General features: G+C 40.6%; 1 protein-coding gene across 8 annotated transcripts in view; it reads right to left on the bottom strand.

The window, feature by feature from the left end:
* The window catches only part of UBE2H (ubiquitin conjugating enzyme E2 H), a 98,589-nt gene that overhangs the window by 4,562 nt on the left and 79,447 nt on the right, over positions 1-14,580 (bottom strand). For 6 of the 8 annotated variants that reach the window (XM_008512672.2, XM_008512686.2, XM_070617724.1 and 3 more), the window contains one exon: positions 4,654-4,782. In XM_008512672.2, coding sequence (XP_008510894.1) covers positions 4,654-4,782 — 129 coding nt within the window. Of the gene's footprint in view, positions 1-1,946; positions 2,044-4,653; positions 4,783-14,580 lie in introns of all 8 variants that reach the window. The other 2 variants (XM_008512680.2, XM_008512662.2) reach the window with 1 other exon arrangement.

A 14,580-nucleotide genomic window follows, 5' to 3' on the forward strand; every position in this document is an offset into this window, starting at 1 on the left:
ACCATCCTAGAACTCCCTTGGGCCATCACCTCCCAGGCAGATGAACACCCCAGGTGGAGGTGCACTAGGCAGCCGACCACCACGGGCCTCGGCTGCACGCCATGGGAAAGCCAGCAGATGTCCAGGACAATGCCTGGTGTTACATGTCCTCCAACTCTTTCCCTGTTGGCTTACCAACATGGTGCACTCCTCTAAACTTGATGGACTGGGGAAATGTGAACCCCGTACTTTCTATGTTAATAAAACCATTCATCTCCCCAGATAGAAGAGGACTAACTAGTTAGGATTCCATAGTAATTTATAAGGAAATCCTCCATCATTTTTAGATTTGCAGTTATATAATTACACTCAGCCCAAATCTATTATTTTAGGAATAGATTTTAGCCTAAACAGAGCCTGCCTGTCAGGTTTTTGAAGCAGCTGGTAAAAACAGTCTCTCAATCTGCTCAGGAATGAGCTGCTACCTGGAGACACAGCTAACCTCTGAGCAACTTCACCACTGATTATTTACCTGAAAATTTATGCTGCTATAGTCTAGGCTGAATCTGCTAGCTGAAAAAAATTGTAAGAACTGCTGAATAAACAATTAAACTTGTTCCTAAAAACTCTTTAAGTGCATAGTGTTTTTGAGTAAATAGCCTACACACAATATGAAGAGACAAGACAGTGAGAATCCTCTTCAGAACACCGGCAGGAGAAAACAACTCCTCAGGTTCTTATGCTTTGTTTTTCCTCCTACGGAGCTGGAGGAACTAAGCGCAAAACGAAGATAAGGGAAATGGCCAAACGGGGTGCCCAATTTGAATAACTTAGTGCAAGGGCGTAGCTAAGAATACTTTTTATATTTTTAAAGGGTTGTTAAAAAGAAAGAAAGAAAGAAAAAGAATATGTGACAGAGACATGTGGTCAAATCTGGCTCTTTACAAAAAAGTTTGCAGACTTCTGACTTAAGAGTCCTACAAATTCATTATAACAAAATTTTACACTGAGATAATGAAATTAAAAAGCCCCTGATAAGGTAGAAACTTACCCTAATGCACCTTTTAGAATGAGAGAAATGTTTATTAAAGCCTTTGAAATTTTATTTTTACTCTCTAAGGGGCTGGCTACCTTGCTTCTTCCTTTGTAGAAAGAAGCTGCTGCACTTTGACATTGTTCTCTGACACTGTAATCTGATAGTATCAGCCTTAAGTATATTCAAGGAAACAGATATGTATTAAGTGCTTACTAGGACAAGGCCTTTCAGGAGAGAGAAAAATGCAAAGCAAGGTCACTGACGTGCAGGAGAAGCAGATAAAGATAAAAGCAGTGCGCTGCTGAGCCCATCAGAGGGAAGCATGGAGGAAGGGGCTGCGGCCGCGAGCTGGGAAGGCAATTGCATCTGCACTGAAGAAGTCCTCAGTGGCACTGTAGGAAGCGCCATTCCATGGGAAAGGCACAGCCCCGCCAAAAGCACAGGGAAAGAAGTGGTTGCGCTATTAAGACACAGCATTAAGAGAGAACTACAGTTGTTTCCTTCCTTTAAAAAAATCTGAAGCAAATAAAGCAAAAATGTACAGGTTTTGCTTTACAGTCACATGTTGCTTAAAGACTGGGATCTGTTTTGAGCAATATGTTGTTAGGCGATCTCGTCGTTGTGCGAACACCATAGAGTGAGCTTACACAAACCCAGATGGTATAGCCTACTACACACCTAGGCTTTATGGTACTAATCGTATGGGACCACGGTCACCCATGTGGCCTGTCGTTGACTGAAAGGTTATGTGGCGCATAACTAGTTGGATGGTAGACACACAGCTGTTAAGTTATGCTGTTCTTCTGTAGGGTTGAAACCTTCCATGACTAACTAAGGAAGCAAATACACTTGGGTACCTGAAACTCATCTAATTTGATTGTCACATATTGATGCATTTAGAGGAGTAAAGGCAAAGATGTAGATCACTCACAGTAACAGAGTCCTGAAGGGCAGGCTAACAGGCCACTCAGTGAAGGTTTCTGAGCAGGGAAGTGACATGTCTTTAGACAGCTCCAAGGTGGCCCGTCCTACAGGCAGTCCAATATTTAGAAGATAAAACAGCATCACCTAAATATGAATGCTGACCAACATTCACGGTAAGAAAGGGTGCCTACACCAACCTGTGATGTTAGGCGTGCAAATGTCCAGGAGGCAGCTGGGGAGAGATGTCACACCTAGACACACATTTTGGGAAATCATCTACCTAGAGGGGATCATCTAAAGCTGGGAGGGGTGAATAAGCTCTCCCAAGGGGTGGGGGAGGAAGACAGAGGGTCGAAGGACGGAATCTTAAGAGAATGACCATGTTTAGGAAATAGAATGAGAAGAGTTTTCACAAAAGTAAGGGGTAAAATACCAAAGCTGCAGAGAGGTCCAGGAGAATGGGTCTCGAGAAGGGTCCACATGATTAGGAAGAAATGAGGTCACAGACTCAGGAGAGGAGCCAGAACAAACTAGACCTCTGGAGTTTAAGACAAGGAAGCAAGGCATTTGAAAATGAAAGGAAATACAGAGCAAGATTCCTAAAGGAGGCCACAGGATTTGTGAAATGGCCCTCTGACGTCTGCAGGTGAAGGAGGATCAAGAGTGCCAGGAGGAAGCGCACAAATGGGGGAATAAGCTCACAGGTTGCTGAGGGGAGGGAATCTGAGAAATAAGACAGGACATCTCTTATTTCCTGTAGGAGGAACAAAAAAAAGATGGGGGGAATATGTACATATAAAAAGTCCAGTAGGAAGTTGGGGTGATTCAGGTCTGATAGCCATGATTTTCCCAGTTTACTAAGGAAGACAAAATGATAGACAACAGTAACATTTCAGAAAGCTTGAGCTAGCGAGTCTAAGATAAAAATGTGGGTTGGGTCCCTTTTGTAATTGCTGCTATAGCAGATAGGTACTAGACACGGATAGTGTTAAATTGCTGAGGCATAATGACTCTAACAACTATGGAAATATGCTCTGCGCCAAGATATCTGTGGGCTGCAGACACTGTTAAGTGATTTCTATGTCAAAATTTTAATACAGTCTCATAATAGAATTTTATCTGGTTAAAACTGACTGCCTTTTTCTTGAAATACATGTTTGTTTGGCTATATAGATATTCTACATAAATTAGATATTAATTTGCAAAGCACCTGAGATCTAAGTAAATAGAGTCGATTTATTTCTACTTTATCTCAACAAACGTACCAGACAATACTCAATAGAGACCTGGGAAGAATGAGAAAACAGAAGGAAAACCATTGCTCAAGAAATAGCCCCGAATGCTCCTGTTTGTCTCATACCTGCACAGTTAAGACTGAAGACCTATATATTCAAGCTCTTATAAATTATTTCTACCCCTATCTCTTGCAAATGTACCTCAGAGGGGCCACACATTTTGCAGAAGTTGATGTTCTGAATTGCTATGCAGATGGGCAAGTCATGCTAAAAATTGGGTAGATACCAATGCCTGCCATTTGTTAAGAAGAGCAGGCCCTTGGGGCCGGCCCCCTGGCCGAGTGGTTAAGTTCGCGTGCTCCGCTGTGGCAGCCCAGGGTTTTGCTGGTTTGGATCCTGGGCACAGACATGGCACCGCTCATCAGGCCATGCTGAGGCGGCATCCCACATACCACAACTAGAAGGACCTGCAACTAAGATATATAACTGTGTACTGGGAGGATTTGGGGAGATAAAGCAGAGGGGAAAAAAAAAAAAAGAGCAGGCCCATTTTTACAGACTTTGAATTCCTTTCCTTTTTGGTGGGACTTTATATATCTAGACTTTTCACTATGAAAATTCTCAAACATACTTGGAGATAAAAAGGACAATATGATGAACATTGCTAAAGTTGTGTGGAGTTTTAGATGTTCTTTTGTAACCATATTTTTATTTTTATGAAATTCACATCCCATTGGCATATAAACTGTTTAAGAATAGGAAAATAGGATTCTGAATCTTAAAGGATGAGCAAACTACTACTACCACACTTCTAACTTTAATAGCACATTTCAAGTTTTAATAGAAAAATCCCATAAAACCAGGGTACCAGGGCCAAGTATCTGCAGTAGAGGAGAAATGTGCCTGGCTGTAAACTTCCCAAATTAAAGGCAAATCAGTATGGGACCAAGAAAAGATGCCACTTGGGTGTTTTTAATTCAATAGGTAAAAGAATATAATTTTAAAAAGTCTAAAGATGAATTTGGCATTTCCCAGCTCCCAAAAAGCTGCTTTCCTGAAAGGCCAGGATGATACTATCTATAAACAAATGTGAGATTATGCCTTTCAATTAATACTTTACCCTCAAGTCCAATTTTCTAATTTTAAAAGAGGAAGCAAATGAAGGCAAAGGTTTTTTTGTATGGGTGTCCACAGGGATTTCTGGCAGAGATACATCCATTACTACCCAACAGATGAGCCTGACACTCTCTCATCTTTCCTTTCGCTCGCTCTCTCTCTCCCCTTCCCTTCTTCCTTGCTGGTACCTCCAGCCTTCAAAGGTGTCTCTGACCCTTGGAACTACAGAGGCTAGTGAGCTCTGCTCTAGCCCACAGCTGTCTCTTTTTAGGCCTGAGAAAAATGATCAGAAGGACTTTTAATTATCAAAGTCCAATAGACTTAAGCTCTTCTGTATCAAGGTTAAACTATTTGCCTTCTTACCCTTAATTTTCTGCTTGTATTCTTCTGGTCGGTGGAGGTACATGGCTGCAGCGTCACCATTGAGAGGATCTATGGGGTTAGGATAGGCCAACAACTGGGGCAGGAAGGACTCAAATATATTGGTAAGATCTGAAAAAGTAAACAGAAATACGTCATGCATGGAACAAGCAAGTTCACCTAAAATTCACTTGAATTCAGTAGCCAAAACTGCTTACCTTCCTAGATATTTAACCACATGGATGTATTTCCATAAAAGTGTGCTCCATTACATGTGACTTATATTACATATTCCGTTCAATGCCAATTTTTGAATTTAATTTTAATTTAAAGAACCACATAAAGGTATATCTGATATTCACTTTGAAAGGCAATTGTCCCAATTCTAATTCACTTCATTTTCTAAACCAAGAAATTAGAAATATTACATACATTGTTTATTAATTAAAACTTGTGTCCCTTGGGGCTGGCCCCGTGGCTGAGTGGTTAAGTTCATGTGCTCCGCTTTGGCGGTCCAGGGTTTTGCCAGTTCGGATCCTGGGTGCGGACATGGCACCACCCATTAGGCCATGCTGAGGCGGCGTCCCACATGCCACAACTAGAAGGACCCACAAGTAAAATATACAACTATGTACTGGGGGGATTTGGAGAGAAACAGCAGAAAAAAAAAAAAAAGAAGATTGGCAACAGCTGTTAGCTCAGGTGCCAATCTTTAAAAAACAAACAAAAAACTTGTGTCCCAATACTCTACAGCACTCTACATTCCAACAAAATGAGTAATATCATTGATATGAGTAATATTACTTGATATCACAATTTTCTACAGCTTTGAAAACTCCCACTCTGACAAGTATTCAAGCACCTGTTACAGGCCTTGACATTTAACTCAATCCTCCTAACTTCTAATGAAGGTAAATATAACCAGTTTTTCAATTTTCTGGGTAATGAGGATAGGAACCTATACGGACCACTTTAAGATCATTAAAAAACCATGAAACAGTTAAATACCAATCTACTGCGTTTATTAACTCCCTTGTCAGATTCAGCACAAGGTGCTGGGTGTACACATGATATCTACACACACAGTTCAACAAAAACTCTGTAGCCGCATAGTGTTTTATAAAGGATACAGGCCTTGAAAACATGTAAAATAAACTGCATATCCCCATGAATTCAGAGATGCTCTCCCATTCTCTGTGCTTCTCAGCAGACCTAACTGTGGAAAGTTAACGCCTCCATTTCTCTGCCCTCTCTAGTTACTCTATCACGTTTTATAGAAAACATTTGTTTCTAGAGGGAAGGCTAAAATATAGCAGCATAACAACTACTCTTTGTTCTGCTCTTTTAAAGGACTTTTTTTTTTTTTAGAGTGAGCAGTCTTATCCAGTACTATAAATGAACATTTTGTCAAGCCACATCACTTTAGATCAGTGGTGCTCAGCCAGGGGTCATTTTGCTTTCCAGCAGACATTTGACAATGTATGGAGAAATTGTGGTTGTCGCAACTGGGGGTGGGAGGTGGGAGGGCAGGTGTTGTTACTAGCATCTAGTGGATAGAGGCCAGGGAAGCTGCTAAATGGTCTATAACGCACAGGATAGCCCTTCACAACAAAGAATTATTGGGACCAAAATGTCAATAGTGTTGAGGCTGAGAAACTCTGGCTTAGATAAAAGAGGTTAGCAAAACTTTTTTTGTAAAGGGCCAGAATAAATACTTCAGGCTTTGTGGGCTGCATTCAGTCTCTGTCGTAAGTACTCAGCTCTGCCACGGTAGCACAAAAGCAGCCACAGATACTGGGTAAACAAATGGGCGTGGCTGTGTTCCAATAAAACTTTATATACAAATACAGGCAGCCAAAGTCTGCCAACCTCTACTCTAGAAAACCCTACAATAAGAGGAGGCTTCTCCTTGTCACTCTAAGGTTAAGAAATAGTAGAGAATAAGCTAGAGCTCCGCTATTCAATAGAACTTTCTGCAATTATGAAAATGTTCTGTATCTGCACTGTCCAATGTGGTGGCCACATTTGGCTATTGAGCATGTGAAATATGGCTGGTGTGACTGAGGAACTGAATTTTTCATTTTATTTAATTCTAATTAATTTAAATTAAATAACTACATATGGCTAGTAGATCCTGTATTGGACAACTCAGGTCTAGAGAGTCATGCAATGGAGAGTCCCGACAGCCTGCACAGTTGTGTTCTCATGCACAGGTGTTGACACAGAGCAGGTTTACCTCTAACCCCAAGGTATGGACTTGGTATTATTACACAGACTGAGGCTATTTCACCTTCATAAGACTAACTTCCCAAAGAACCACATTATGGTAAGACTCCCATGTACCAGGAGACAAATGCAGAGATTCCTAATCAAAAAATCAAAACAGGGGCTGGCCCGGTGGCTGAGTGGTTAAATTCGCATGCTCCACTTCAGCGGCCCAGGGTTTTGCTGGTTCGGATCCTGGGTATGGACACAGCACCACTCATCAAGCCATGCTGAGGCAGCATCCCACACAGCAGAGCCAGAAGGACCTGCAACTAGAATATACAACTATGTACTAGGGGGCTTTGGGAAAAAGAAGAAGAAGAAGGAAAAAAAGAAGATTGGCAACAGATGTTAGCTCAGGTGCCAATATTAAAAAAAAATAAAAGACCATGCTAACTCTGAAAAATTTTTTCTTTTCCTCTCTTTATCCTTAGGTGGGTGGGTTATTAAGGCAGTGCTAGAAAATGCCAAAAGGTAAGCTAATTAAGAAGAAAAAACAAGCAGGGTGGAAGTTTTACAAATTGAACATGATCCTGGAGCAGGGAAGAGTTAATAAGAGTAACATCAACACTAGTAACAGTAACAGAATGGCAGCAGCAACAGTTTACACTTACATAGCACCTACTACAAGCCAGGCACTTTTAAACACTTTATATAAACACTCTTAATTTCACTATAGCCAATGAGGTAGGTACCATCACTATCTCCATTTTGCAAATGAAGAAACTGAGGCATAGAGAGGTCAGAGGCTGAGTAACTTGACCAAGGGCCAGGTTTCAAACCTGGGCTTATCTGCTCTGCGGCCTCTGTTAATGGATAAAATGAACACCGTCTCAACCTTCGTGATGGCACAAGCTCCCTGCATCTCGGCATCCAAACTACATACCCTCAGAAATGGCAACCCCCACCTCAAAGATTTCCTTTCTCACAAGTTCAAGGCCAGCCAGATGATCTCTAAGCAGAGCATGTTCAGGAGTTTCTGTGGCTGAAACTGTCTGATATTTCACAGAGTCAGTGTGCTTGTTTTCAAGTAGCTCAACCACAGGAAGCAGCTCACAGCTGTTCACAGATACCCATGCATAGTGAACTGGGCCAGGCTTCTCCTGCTACGTCATCATTATAGGTGCTGCTCAAAAAGATTAGCAGCTGAATGTTCCTACCAAACAACAAAAAAAACCCTTAAAAAATAATAAAGTACAGGCTTTATTCTCTTTAAGGACTGTTCAAAATGCTTCAGGACTCGAGAAACATTGCAGAAAATATGTTTCATAACTAGGTGTTTCATGTGTTCCAGGAAGAGATTTTACACCCTTCCCCACTACTTTTAAGTTTTTCAAGCTACCAGTAAGTGGCTCTGCTTAGGTATTTGTTCCAAACAAATAAAAGAACCCTCAATTATTGGTTCTTCCTTCCTGTGTCTACTGTCTTCCTGCATTAACATACTTTTGATCCATTGTACAGATGTGCTGAGTCACACCTGTAAAACAGAAGAGCAGAAAAAGAAAAGTACACAGCTCAGTTTCAGGTGAAGATGACAGCCTCTGAAAGCCAGGATGTTGTGGCTGTGGCCATTTTAAAGCAGTACAGCATTCCTGAAAGTGGCTAACAGAGTGATTACTCCCAGGAGGGCCTTCCCCAAAGGAACATCTCTCAAACTTGCAGATGTGTAAAAAATCTTCTTTCAAGATCAAGATGTTGGCAGAAGGGACCTAAACTATAAACCAAGAATGAAATAAAGATACTCATTCTTTGGAAAAATCCATCATCATAAAGATTTTCTCCTAAAACTATTACTAACAAAAACATCTATCAGTTTAAACGCCTTTTTTAAAAAACATTAACCTTCCACTTTTTGAAAGGGAGAGAGCCAGACAAAGGTCACCCAATCTAGAGATTATAGTCAGCTGGCTCCATTACTGGCTGCTTTAATTTTTAAAGTAAGTCCCAAGATCCCTGAGAAGAAGGGTTTATGATGAGCAAACAGCTCTTACTTTTGCCTTGGACTAAATCAGCATTTACCAAACTGCAGTCCACAGGACCAATGCTGCAGCCTGATCTTGGAGTATTAATGTTAACGATATTACAACACTCAGACCTCAGTTTAGGCACATAAACTAATGATTTATATTCATATTTAATTTTTAAAAATACTCAAATCATACTGATCTCTCATCAAAAGTAGCATCATTTAACCCCACTCAGTCTAGAGCAATGGTTCCTGGGCGAGTCTGGGTCCTGGCTGTTTGTCTATCAGAATTACCCATGGGGTTTTTTCAAAATATGCAAGTTGAGGCCTCATACCTACCCCAGAGATCCTGATTTATGATTGGCTGGCATCCGTGTGTGTGTTTGTGTGTGTGTGTGTGTAGAAATGCACAGCCAGGAAACACTACCTAGCCTATGTAGGCCCCATTCTCAGAGACCAAATGGGAAGAGTGCTATTTGCTTGTGGATTCTTTGGTTCAAGAAAATGTTCAGGTCTCAGCAGCTAAGCTGAAGAGGTCTAGTTTGGTGGCCCTCCCTGACCTTCCTGTCGTTCTTTTCTGCACAGTGCAATCACCATCACTTCCTCCAAGTGGAGGAATTCCAAACTGTAGGCATGAAAAAGTGGATCCATTTTAGAGGGGCATTAAAGGGCTGCTTTACAGTAGAATAGGCAGTGACTGTGGACACCGGGTGGAGCAAATTCCATTACGCTGAACTGTCTCCTGCAAAAGGGAAGCTGGCTCCTTAGTGGTGAACAACAGATGAAAACCCTAGAAGACCACAAGTCTAATCTCAGGCCTTCCACTGACTTGCTCTTTGACCCTGGGCAGGTCTCTTCCTCTCTGTATCTCAATTTCTTCATCTGCAAAAAGAGAAGTATAATACTGCAGTTCCTTACAAGGAAAAATTACATATAACTAAAAATGACGATTAAAATAGGCTTCAAACTGCATCAAAGGACTAGACTAAAATATTAATACAAATATGACATCTTAGAGTAGAAAATTCAGCTACCTGTATCCCTCAAGGAATACATGTTAATTAAAATGAGTCACACTGAAGAAAAAAAAGCACCAATTCTTAAAGACACCCTAACTCCAGGTGACTCACAAAAACATGGCACATGGCTTAAAGGAGAAAGCATAGGAGGGGATGAATGAATCACACATCTCATGTTTTATTCTCGGCTGTTTATGAACCAGTGACCACAGGTTATTTCTTCTTCCTCTATTTCCTTTGAACGTTAAAATGGAAACTTTTATTAAAGCATGCTGCTATCTTCAGGTTAAAACTCTGTGGACACCCAAAGCTTGACGTGGTCTGCCCTACCAGGAACCACAATTACCAAGCAGATAGTCATCTCAGAGACTTTAACTTGCATAATCTTCATTTGTTTTTCAGATTTAACACTCCAAATGCTGTAAATTCAGAAAACACCACCATCCCATAGTACAGTCACAGCCAGATGCTGAGAAGCAGCCAAGCCAACCCTCCTTTCTCAAATGCCACTTACCTCACTCCTTTTCCAACTCTATTCCTTGTCCCCCAGGTGTCCAAGGCCCTGGGTTCCTTCTTTTTAAAGCCAAGCAAATAATACACAGAAAACCTTGTTTGGAAAGACATCAGTCACTTGCACAGCACTGTGAATTCTGTCCTATTTGTATTTTAAGAATTAGCTTCATACACTCTTACTCTGGGAAGCCCATCAGCTTATAATTTTAAAGAAATAAGTCTGTGCTGTTAACTCCCAAATCTTTCTGTTGGATCCTTTATGTCTCTGGTCTTATCAAACTTGACACGCCTAAAATTATTTCCCTGAAAACCTACTCCTTTCTCCTAATACCTAGAATTGACTCCAATACTCTGTCCCTAGGCTCCAAACCTCTGGAAGGACATGGTTAGGCTTTTCTCCTGTATTCCATGCACTCAGTCAGTTCCCAGACTCCCTAACTGTCTTAATGAAATGCCTCTAGTCCCTCTTCTGGTTCCCCTGGCATGTAACCACATCAAGCCCCAAATATCACCCCAGCCCTGGATCAGGGCAACCATCTCGTGGATGGCCTTCTAGGCTCCAAACCCTTGCCTTTGTAATCAGCTTCTTCAAAACAATCACTCAGGTTATTTTTCATCAAGAGCAAGTTCCTCTTGTTTTGCTTCAAAACTCTTCATATTCCAGAAGCATGCTATCCAAACAAACTTCTATTTCACTGTCACCCTTCCCTCTGGAGAGGCTCCCCAATTTGAGAATCACTGAGCTAGCCATGACTCCCTAAGGTATTTATCTGTTCTGAAATTCAATAGGGAGCAGGACTGAAAGGAGAAGCAAGTAAAAGTCCTACACATCATTAGAGGTAAAAGATGGACAAACATCATGAGGAGTAAATCTAGTGGTCCAGAACTGATGATATGCTCTATGACTTACACAGATTTCCTCTTTCCCTCGGCTTTTGGCTATTACAGTTGAAACTAATGGCTAAATAAGTTGGGATCCCCTGGGAATTTCAACCATGTTATTTATATCCTTGATTTATTAGAGAAAATCAGCAGCTGACCTTTTTCACAACCCCACTGATTTAACTTTTGCTCATATTACGAGGAATTGTGATTGATTTGTCACGAACTGCTAAGCAAGTCATGAATTTATAATATATGTTCAAAATAAAACCAACAAATTTTTTGGGGGGGGTATCCACTATATGTATAAAAACATACAAACATGTGCAGCCAATTTTTTTTAATAACCGAAACTGGGCAAATAAAAAAAATTTCTAGATTTCCTTCAGTTATTTAATAACTTTGGGCTAATTAATAGATCTTTACTTTTCTACTTTTACCAGTTCCTAAGAAGTTGCAATATTAATAATAGATCTGAGTTCTTACTTTAACTTTCTTCTGCTTACACTCTGAACACTAAAAAAGAGTGGAATTCTACTCCCACAAAGGAGGAGGAGTCAGAAACCTACACACCATCAACCGGAGGGTCAGCACTGCATAGGATCAAGCAGCTGATGCGTATGAACAAGACATGGTAGGCAGCGGCCCTAGACGACGACAGACATCCCAGTGAGGAAAGTATTAATAAAGCCAATCAGAAGGGAAGCCCTCAGATAGGCAAGTGGACTTGAAAGAATAAATGGTTTTGAGATTAAGAAAATTCTCTAAAATTACTAATTTGTATCCAATTTCAATGATGAAAAACCTATTTCTATAGCTGTTTTCAGGGCACATGCATGGGAAGCTGAAGCAGACCACCACAAAGATTTCCTGTGGTGCCATGGCATGGAGCCAGCTGGCCACAAGGCTTGCTGCGTTGTATTTACTTTACCAAATGCTAACATGCCGCTAATGGATTAATATATCCAGCCACCAATCTGCTAGGTGATAAATTCAAGAACGTATCCAATTACTCAACTGAGAGGGTCTTCTGTATGGATAAAATAGACAAAAGGTCTGAATGCATGAGATTTACGTATGTTCTCATCCTTTAGGTCTCATGAAGAGAGTCATGAAGGCAAAAAACAAAGCACCTCCCTCCCCACACCTCTCAAAAAAACCAGATAAACAGGGCAGGCCCCGTTGCCTAGTGGTTAGGTTCGCACGCTCTGCTTCAGTGGCCAGGGTTTGCCAGTTTGGATCCTGGGGGCAGACCTACGCACCACTCATCAAGCCATGCTGTAGTAGCATCCCACAGAGAAGAACTGGAACGACTTACAACTAGGCTATACAACTATGTGCTGTGGCTTTGAGGAGAAAAAACGAGGAAGATTAGCAACAGATGTTAGCTCAGGGCCAATCATCCTTACAAAAATACCCTAAAAGAACAATTAGTAGGAATTAATAAGAATTAGTAAACATTCAAAGAGTTTTTGCAACATACATGATATATTTAATCTCACTAGTGCTAGCATTACAGATTTTAAGTATTCCAAGCTAAAAACAGGTATTTCTGTTATATGTGGGAAAGGGCAATGTCAAAGATGTAGGGTACTAAAACCTGGAGGAACAGCAGATACATTCTGCTAAGTGCCAGATCACTAGGTCACCAACCAGAGGTGTGTAGTTAGAGAACATGAAACATTTCAGGGGAGTCCACCGACTTAGAAAAGCCATCTCCCATCCACTGCCTAATTGCAGCTTCCACCTCCTAAACTGCAGAGATCTGCAGAAGAAAATGAATGCTACTACACAGATCAGAACGAAGAAAACAGGCTCTTGTTCATCAGAAACATCCTCCTTGCTGCTATGTCAACCTTGAAACACTTCCCACCTTACACAGATGTTCTTTAGAGGTCTTTCATCCTAGTTCAAACCTGGAATTTTGCTGCTTACCTTAAAAGACTGCATTCTAAAACATGGTAATAGGATTTGTTATTAACCTTCCAGAAATGAGGGCAGTTAATTTATAATTAGCTAGTTGGGTATTCTTATAGTCATACTAAAACTCATTATTAGAGTGTTTAATTACTAGACAATAATTTAGTTTGTCCTTACCGTCAGAAAAGAACAAGATAACTTCACGCAATTACAAGATAAGTGGCCATGCATGGGGAAAGACTTTACCTATGCACCGTGATCACAAGCAAATGAAGAGAAAACAAATCCACGTAAGCACTACTGAGCCCTGAAACTACAGCCCCAAGGAAAGCAGAACACAGCTGTAGCTGTCTTTCAGGGTCACAGCCTTGCTCATGTCTGATGATCCACAAAGCCTGGACCCCTCCATGGTTCTAATGTTGACCACCAGTGAATGTGAATGTGGTGTTTTTAACGAATTTCCACTAAGTTCTTTCACCCAAGAAGATCCCATTTTTCTGCATATAGCTATTTAAACTCGGGCCTCATACCAACACCACATACGAATATCTCCAAGCAGACAAATAAAGGAGGGAGATAACAGAGCTAAGTACTGTTGAAGCCATAAAATCCAAAACAGCCTATTTATTCTTCATCTACTACAGCTGACATTTCTCCGATAGTACTAGAAAGAAACTGCTCTACCTGGCCTCTGTCTAGGAGACTCATAATGACATCCAGCTGTTCCAAAGGCAAAATGATGTCTGTGATTCCAACATGGATGGATCAATACTGAGTTCTCAAGCCTGTTCAGACAGTAGTTGTTAGCTAATCAATCATCCATGCAGACAGATACATATATGTCTTGTCTGTGTAACTACACTAAAATGTCGAGAAACATAGTTAAGCAAACACTAAGGCAACACAAAGCATTATTTTAAGACACAATTGCCTTCAGCCAAAATTTCAATTGTTTGGAAAGATTTACAGACTATCTAACTGAAAAGAAGAATGGAATAAGTATTTCCAACATGGGAAAGCTGAAATTTGTTTAGCAGCTTAAATTCATTCGGCCACAGCATAGTACTATTAAACAAATTTATGGTTTAAAATTTTTCTAAATGTCCAGCAATAGAAACTTTGTTTCTCTTGTCTAATTCTAATCTTAAAATTCCCCTAAGCATTCCTCTTGTTGTAGTCAACTTCATTTGTCTATTATTGACTCCCCAGATAACTCTAGGATAAGTAATTTCCCAAATGTTGATTTTTCTCACCAGCAAAATAAGAGGAGTATCCAGTCTATTGGCTAGCAACCCTAAGGGTGAGAATAAAACTGTAAACCTCCCAATTTATAAAACTGTCTTCCACCTTACTTATTTTGTAGAT

This window comes from Equus przewalskii, chromosome 4 (assembly GCF_037783145.1).
Source record: "Equus przewalskii isolate Varuska chromosome 4, EquPr2, whole genome shotgun sequence".
Lineage (NCBI taxonomy): Eukaryota > Metazoa > Chordata > Mammalia > Perissodactyla > Equidae > Equus > Equus przewalskii.